Genomic DNA, 8,842 nt, shown 5'->3' on the forward strand with positions numbered 1-8,842 from the left:
GGGGGGGGGGGGGGGGGTTATATGATATCAAATATAGTTTTTAGAGATAAATGTTTGAAAATGGTCAGAGCTTCACAAAAATTGGACACCGGAATCAGCTAATAAAAATATAATCGGTGCTTCAGCAGTTAGTAGCATATGAGCGGTGACATCAGTCACAGAGCACAGCATATGAAGAAACGGGCAGAAGTCTTTATCCAGCCTCGGCTAATGGCTAACCGAACCCTTTTATATAGTTTTTCAGATGTTTAAAACAAGCTCTTCAGCTGCTGAATCATCACTGATGATTATCCATGTCTTGTGTTTTCAGATATCAATGAGTGCGTGAGCCAGACAAACCCATGCCACCGTGGGCAGATCTGCATTAACACTCTGGGCTCATATATCTGTCAGAGAAACTCTGTGAACTGTGGCCGAGGCTACCACCTCAATGACAACGGCACACGCTGTGTTGGTACGGCAGAATAACTCGTCCTTATCGCATCCACACGCCTCATATCTTCTTAGCTTAACTGAGGTGGTCGTTGTAGTGCTCTCAGTGGTCTGTGTCCTTCTCTACAGATATTGATGAGTGCCAAGGCACTCAGGAGGTCTGTGAAGGTCATGCGTGCATCAACCAACTTGGATCCTACCGCTGCGTGTGTGAAATGGGGTACAACTTCAACAGCGTCACTCGCACCTGTGAAGGTAAGCAGTGGGTTCGTTTAACTTAACTTAACATTAAACATTTTGACTAAACCTTTAAGTCAAAATTAGTTAAAGTTCAGTCATATTTTCAGCTTTTTGTCGCCTCTTCTTCTGTTCCCAGATTTAAATGAGTGCATGCGCTACTCTGGCCGCCTGTGTGCGCATAAGTGTGACAACACCCGGGGGTCCTACAAATGCAGCTGCACCACAGGCTTCAAGCTGGCCAGCGATGGCAGGAACTGTGATGGTGAGAAAGTTAGCAGCACACCACAAACTGAAGAGTGGGCAAACCGTAAACAACCGACAAACAGATTGTTTTGGTTTGATCGCTGAGTCAGAGGACTAGGAGATCCCAAATCCATTTCCAGCTTTCCCCTCAGTGTTTTTTCTCTTTGTACGAAGTGTTGCGCCTAAACTAACAACGTATGAATTTATGCTTATGATTGTAAACATGGGTGGGATAAAGCTCCCAGCGGTTCACGGTCACCTTTTCTCTTTGCAGATCTGAATGAGTGTGAGAGCAACCCGTGTAGCCAAGAGTGTGCCAACGTGTACGGCTCCTACCAGTGTTACTGTCGCCGCGGCTACCAGCTCAGCGACATTGATGGCGTGACTTGCGAAGGTAACGAGAGACCATTTGGACGAGAATAACACATTCACACGTTAAATCTAGTCTTTTACAATGAGGCGGCTCAGTTAAACAAAACAAACAGGACATTTATTTTTTTATTTCTCTGATTTAATTTGTTCTTGTGTGCTTTGGTTGATCTTTCCAGATATAGACGAATGTGCCCTGCCCACCGGAGGTCATATTTGTTCCTATCGCTGTCACAACACCCCGGGCAGCTTCTACTGCTCGTGTCCCACCAACACCTACACTTTGGCGGTAAACGGACGCAGCTGCCAAGGTTAGCTTACCCTAATGTGACGCCACGTGTGCTCACTGCGAATTGGTCCAAAACATTTTGAACAGGCTATATTGCAAGTGTTTTGGAATGCCCTTTTAATTTTTTTTTTGCAGATGTCGATGAGTGTGTTACGGGTCGACACACGTGCGCAGCAAATGAGAGCTGCTTCAACATACAAGGAGGATTCAGATGTCTGTCTTTTGACTGTCCGATAAACTACAAACAGTTTGGACAGACGTGAGTACCCGAACTGTGATTCCGTGTCACTTTACAGACTTAAAACAAGAGTTCAGATCCTTTGAAGTGGGGTTCGGTGGCTAGGTTATGAGCAATTAACATCCTACCTGTTGTAGATAGCTCTTTTAATGATCTCAGTTTGGAGAAATAGTTTAATTCTGACAAGTCTGACATGGTACTGGTTAGTCCAAACACTAAGCTTAGCTCAAAGTGGATTGCTGCGGTCTTTTTTAGAATTCAATGGTTATTTGCAAATGCAAATAATGGCAACAGCAGCTAGCTGTAGCACTTCTGGCAAGGATATCATTATGACTTCTGTCAAAATAACCATGGAATGCAGAAATGATGAAGGTGTAAAGATTTATAAAATAATGTTTGCATGAGCCATCTTAACCCTCTCAGGCTCAAATTAAGTTTTAGTAACAGGAAAAATCAGATATTTGGGGAAATTATCATCTGAGTAAAATAAGGCTCATAAAATATGAATATGGAGTAATTAGGTATATGCAATTTGCTGTTGCAAATCTGCAATGTCTGCCTTGAGAGGGTTAAAATCTTTGAGCCTGAAGTTGTTTTAAGATGACTGCAAGCTATAAGCGTGTAACTCCAGCTATGACTAGCCATTAGCTCATCAGTCTGGTCGAAATGAATCTCTTTTTCTCCCAACTGAGGTCATGAAAAGAGCTATGTAAAACAGATAAAATATTAATTGTTTATCATCTTTCCACAGAACCACACTTCAAAAGATGTGAACTGTTCCTTTAAGTATTTTTTAGGTGTCCTGCATCTCGTAGACCAACACGGAAGAGATCTGGGTTCAGTTTCAAACTTTTAAAGCTTTTTAAGTCCACGAATAACCAAATGTTTCAGTCAATTCCCTGCATGTTCAGGCTGCTCCTTATTGGAATGATTTCCGAACACACTTGGCTGGAGCATGTTCTCTTGTGTTAGCATAATAACATGCGCGTTGATGATTTCTTCAATTTTTTTAACTGAGACTGTATCTTCCTCGTTGTATGGAGGCATCAGTAACAGACGTTTTTGCATGCTCTCACAGATGGCACCATCACAGACATCATGTTTCTTTCTCTGCATGCCGTGCACGGCGAGTAAAACTTACATCCATTCTCTTTCTTTCTGTCCATCTTTTGTTCTGTTCCCTCCTCTCTCTCTCTCTCTTATTTTTTTTTTCTGCAGTCGATGTGATCGTTTGCTTTGCAATGAGACTGAGTGCCTGGCCATGCCCGTGAGAATAACCTACCACTACCTCACATTCCCCGTCAACATTGCCGTCTCGACCGTCATCTTCAGCATGCGCCCCTCCCTCATCTTGTCTGGCGACCACATCCAGATCGCCATCACAGCTGGCAACGAGGCGGGTTTCTTCAAGACGAAGCAGACGCCCACCGGTGGCGTGATGATGCTGGCTAAGCTCATCGACAAGGCACAGGACTTAAATTTGTCTGTGATGATGAGTTTGCGTCGCCATAACTCACTGACCACATACCTGGCTAAAGTGCTGGTGTTTGTTACCCCGGACGTGCCCAAATTACCTTATAATCCCTTACAAGAATAAACAGAGGAGGATACTACTTTACTGTTAAAAATGATGTGTCATACAAACTGCAGATTCTTGTGGGGGGAAAAGAATCTCAGTCAATCAATACAAAATAACCAGACTTTTAATGTTAAACCTTCCTATTAAGGTACATACAAAATGTGTGATTTCTGTTAATCTTTAGTGAATCTGTTGCTTTAATCTCAGCTATTAACTCTAGTCTGTGCTATGTTTCAGTTGTCCACTCATTCTCTGCACAGTGAGTCAGCAGTTTTGTAGCAGGGTCCTAAAATTTCCGCCGTAACATTTCATTCACTACATCAGGTGCTAGGAATGTATCACATGGTACAGTAGAAGTAGCCCCCAAAAGTTGTACACTGGACTGATTGAAAAGGACCGTCCTGCACTGCACTGATCAAACATGCTAACGCTAATGTCTGCAGCTAGTTGTTGTAATCTCCGGACTTGTTAAAAACACACACTGCACTGGGCTCCTGTCCTCCTCTGTGTAAACTGCAAGATTTAAAGGGAAAGTTTGGGCCTTTTGAAATATCTTACCTATCATAGGAAGTTCTTTGAATTACTTGAATTTGTAAAAAAAAGAATTAAACTCTGTTTCCCCAAAGTGAAGTTGTTCAAAGAGCTATCTACAGCAAGTAAGATATTAAACTGGTAAAAACATTTCCACACCACCTTGAAGAAACTATAAGATAATTGCGTACTGAAATCAGATTTAATAGTTGTCAGGGTGACAGCTTGATTTTATTCATTGTAATGCAACTTGCTTTTGAATTAATTGCACTCATCCTACAACTCCAAAAATAGCTGTTTTTTTGTTGTTGTTTTTTACAGGTAATAACAAGGTTGTAATATGCTTTCAGCTGGCGTCTACTCTTGCATGTATAGTGCAATGAAAAAGTAAGGTAGATAAGTATAGAGTTTTTATGTTAGTACTATCAGTAAGGATGATCCTAATTATAGTTTCTCAGCCAAAAACAGCAATATTAAGCTGTCCCCTCCTATTTAGTTCGTTTTCTGGTCTATCTTGATGGCGTTCATTTATGTGACACACAACTTTGAATACTTGGCACATAATTATGAAGTACTACTGCAGTCAAGGGGTGTTCCAAATGCAAAAACTGTTTCCTGACATGCATCCTTTTGTCCTGTGTAAAGTGAACACAATATAAGCTTTGAGCTATAAGTGAATGAGTGGACATTTTGAGCACAGCTTTAAACTGTATTGAATTAGATCTCCTACAAGAAATGCATTTTCAGCTTGACACATCATTATTTTTACATTCATGATGAAAAATCCACTAAAATCACAAAATCAGAATAAAGAAGCACAAGTTTTTGTAGCTATTAACATTTTAGAACAATTATGCTGCAGTGTAAATTAGCTCAACTTTTTTTTTTTTCCTTGAGTTAAGGCAAAGCCACTACTGTAGGTGGCGTCCTAGCTCAGGGTAAATCATCAAATGGTAACAGCCCAAGTATGCCTACAAGTGAGTGTAACTTGATGATGGTTGCATGATAAAGTCTGACATTTTTGCCGTATTTTATGGTTTTTGTGCTGGATGAACGCTTTTCTATTAAAACTGAAATAGAAATAACACATGTTCAAGTCAAATCCAGTTCTTGATAATAGTGCTTTGTGGGGTTTTTAATCAAATGCAGCAAGGGGAGCAGTTAGGATGTGAGGCCAAGTCACAGTTGTAGGCATGAAGATTTCCCTCGTACAGTTTCTTATTACTTGTAGTCCGACAATTTCGGCAAAGAGGAAATGCAGCTGTGCATGCAAATTCTCCTGCACTGCACATAGTTGAACTTTTTCTGTGATCTGACGTAAAAAAGGTGCAGTTGATGTGAACAGTTAAGGATCTTTTAATACCCAAATGAACTTTAGACAAGCTCGGCATTGATTTATAATGAAGTTTTCCCTGATAATTTAAACATGACTCGAGTCTGAAAAGTTTTCAAACTCGGGGGGGGGGAACAGGTTTTCTCAGTTAAACACTAATATTAAATACAGGCGCTATCAATGCATACACTTTGACTTAATAAATGGTGACAATCTAAGTAATTCTACACCCCCAAATTGCAGTCATAAACCAGATTGGCCCGAATGTATCGCTTCTCCCACTTCCCAAATGTCAGTTACCGTGCACCGCATTTACATCTTTCAGTTATTTCCATGCACGTCTCTTAAAGCTTCCATTACAGTTTGAGCCTAATGTGAAACGCATAGATTTCCACTGCATACTGCGGGTGCAGACCCCAAAGCAGACAGATAATCCAAATGAAGGCAGAGTAAGTGACACGCGATGGGATGCAGTGGCAAAGGAGGAGAAGGGGTGGGGGGTGGGGATGTGCACCAGCCGGGGAGAGTATAAATAGTTTGACACGCTGTGAGGCTGCTGCCCGTAGGCTGCGGCTTTTAATAACTAAATTCAGATGTCCCAGGTTCCTCCTGTCCTGAGCTGTCAGGCCGGAGAGGATGCACTTGGTTCTTAGTGGGGATATCCTTAAAATAAAGAGCACAGTGGTGCGCAGGAGTTTTTTTCCCCTCCCCTTTGACATTGAGTTATGGGGCTCTGGGCTCTGGCCGGTGGTCTGAACAATTTGTGGTACAGCAACATCACCGCACACAAAATGAATGATGCCCTGCAGTGTTTGTGTTGGGGCGTTATCAATGTGCCGGCTATAAATAATAATTTACCAAAAAAAAAAAAAAAGCTTGACCAGAGCACTTTTCATCCAAAAAAAATCTGTTTTTCTTTCTGGTCTGAAAGCATTGGGGTTTTTCTCCTGGGCTGGGCCACATGAGGCAGGGAGAGGCGTGCAGAACACACAGCGCTCAGAGGCATGTCCGCATGCACAGACCCACAAACCAGTGAACAATGAGAGACATTTAAGATGCAGATCTGACCCTGCTTTGAGGTGCCCAATCTGCATGTATGTTTGACTCGTAAAATCACCCTCTCCACCTCAGCAGCTCTCACCTTGTCCCCTAGAGTCCCGCTCGGGTCTGTCTGCTGCTCAGGCAGCGGTATTATAAACTGGGAGAACATTTTGTGGGTTTGGACTGAGCCAAAGCAAAACTTGGACCCACCCGTTAATTGCTAATTACAAGCCCCTATAGTGGTGGCTTGACTTTTTGTCAGGGGCTTCTCTCCTCACTGTCCATGAAAGGAGCCCTGCAACCCGAGCTGGACCCGGGCCTTTGAGCTGCTGTGGAGATAGGTCCCCTGAGGACCACCAGAGATCCATAGTCCGTGACTCACATGTGGCTGCATGGTTGCCCCCACACATTAAATTGACCTATACATGGCAGCTTGCATGTTTTTGTAACCCAATATAACCACGTACCGACTTGTCTTCCTCAGCCGAAGGCCGCTCAAGAGTTTAGCATGTTGATTTTTATAATCAAAGCGTTTGTTTCTTTTAAAAAAAGTCCCTCATTGTTTCAAAGACAAACCCCTGATTTATGAGGTTGTTAATGCCTTAAAAACTTCACTCGGCGTCTTATATATGGCAGACAGGAAGTGAAAAGGGATGCTCCAGGTGGCGTTGGCTTTAAGAGCCAGTAAAGGCCCTCCAGTGTCTCAGACATGTCACTGATTAGTCTGTGGAATAAACAAAGCCCTAAATAATAGGATGAGAGGTGCCCCGGGGAGACGATGGGGAGTTGTCTAGTCATGTTGCTCACAATTTAGGAGTGTTTTAGAACATTCTCTTGCCACATAAATCCTCCTCAAGAGATTATCTGATGTGAAGCTGGGGATGCTCTGCAAATTCAAATATTTTCTTGAGCAGGTTGTGGATCATTCTTCATGAGTGCAGTAATTCATTTCCCACACAGCTTGAAATAGGGCATCAGAAGAGCATCGACAGCAGAGAGCGAGTCTCAACAAGCTTTAAAGTCTGGCTGTGGCGTGAGCCGTGGCCGTTCTTTGTTTGTTATTCTTCCAAACCACAAAGAATTTGATTATTCCTGATGTTGAGTGCTATATCCAGCTGTTTTGTCCGCACAGTGTTTGTGCAGCAGCCATTGGAGGAGCCCCACTGAGTTCTTGATTATGCAGTGAGCTGAACTTTAGAATCCCTTGTAATTGTGAGCTTTAGAAAGCAAAGGTAATTGACTCTGGAGACTACAAATAGGCTGTACCTAAAGGTCAGAAGCCTTGGGCTTGGTATTTCTTTTTTTGCTTTTATGTTTTTGTTGGAGTTTGTGTTTTATTCTCTATTTTAGAGCGTCAACGCTTCAACGCTCCGACACCATCCGCTGTGTAAAATCCTGTCTGCCCAATGACATCGCCTGTGCTCTGGATCCAACACACTCAGTGTCCCACACCTTTATTTCCTTACCCACCTTCAGAGAGTTCCCACGGCCAGAGGGTAAGTCCTTTTTTTGTGAGAAAACAAGTCTTTCAACATGCTTCTAGTTGTTGTGTTACGATAAGCTAAGTTAGTTTATCCTCTCATGGAGCCACAGATATGACTGGTTCTCAGTCTTCTCCTATGACTAATTCAGTTTAAATAAGCTTATTTATATATACCGTCATATGACAGCAAAAGTCATCTCAGGGTGCTAAACAAATGTGCAAACTAGTCCACTTTAAATTTGTTTAAAGTCCAGTGTAACGCAGTTTATTCCAATTCAGCACTGCTACACAATTACACATGCATTTTACTAATTCTTATTCAGTCCACTTAAATCCAAATATAATTCAGTCCATTTTAATACACTTGGATTCAAGGGTTATGTCAAATATTGAAAAAGCTAACAAACAATTATTATCTTACCTGTTGTAGATAGATCTTTCAACAACCTCAGTTTGGAAAGATAAAGTTTAATTCTGACCAGAGTGATGAGCTAACGGCTAGTCTAAGTGCAACCAAGACCAAAGTGGATTGCTGTCATCTTGAAACAAGTTTTAAAGTTAAAGAACGGTAGCATGCTGATATATACAGTAGAAATAGGTAAACCCTAGATTTAATCGTCAGCATTAATATACCAAAATTTGAATTGTTTGCAATCCAGCAACTTTTAAACAGTCCTGCATCTAAACATTTCCCGTGTGATTTTTCAGGGACCCACAAACTCCTGGAAACTGCAGGTTTTAGAGTCCACGACTGTTTCTGCTTCCCTGAAAAAAAAAAAAAAAGAAAGAAAGAAAAAAAAGGCTTGGCTGGCCCTCAGCAGAGCGTTAGTGCCACGCTGGTTGAATATAAGTAACCGCAGTAATCATTTGCAGACAGTGACAGCTGACAAGCATCTATTGGCCAGCATGCCAGCATGCAGTGCAAGTTTTCAGGCACACTCATGTTCAGCGTCGCAGGGAGTTAAGCTCTTGTCATTTCTCATAATCTCCAAGTTGGGGTGTAAAAGCCCTCCAGCTGAACAAAAGTACTCAAAAGCCTCAACCTTTCCGCGACCCCCCGCCCC

The 8,842-nt window shown here is 42.1% G+C and overlaps 1 protein-coding gene across 2 annotated transcripts in view; it reads left to right on the top strand.

The window, feature by feature from the left end:
- The window catches only part of fbln1 (fibulin 1), a 35,842-nt gene that overhangs the window by 13,620 nt on the left and 13,380 nt on the right, over positions 1-8,842 (top strand). The window contains exons 9-15 of one of the 2 annotated variants that reach the window (XM_017434251.3): positions 311-454; positions 562-687; positions 809-934; positions 1,190-1,309; positions 1,464-1,595; positions 1,709-1,832; positions 7,646-7,791. In XM_017434251.3, coding sequence (XP_017289740.1) covers positions 311-454; positions 562-687; positions 809-934; positions 1,190-1,309; positions 1,464-1,595; positions 1,709-1,832; positions 7,646-7,791 — 918 coding nt within the window. Of the gene's footprint in view, positions 1-310; positions 455-561; positions 688-808; positions 935-1,189; positions 1,310-1,463; positions 1,596-1,708; positions 1,833-3,029; positions 5,011-7,645; positions 7,792-8,842 lie in introns of those variants that run through there. The other variant, XM_017434252.2, reaches the window with a different exon arrangement.

The sequence above is a fragment of the Kryptolebias marmoratus genome, linkage group LG11 (assembly GCF_001649575.2).
Source record: "Kryptolebias marmoratus isolate JLee-2015 linkage group LG11, ASM164957v2, whole genome shotgun sequence".
Taxonomy (NCBI): Eukaryota; Metazoa; Chordata; class Actinopteri; order Cyprinodontiformes; family Rivulidae; genus Kryptolebias; species Kryptolebias marmoratus.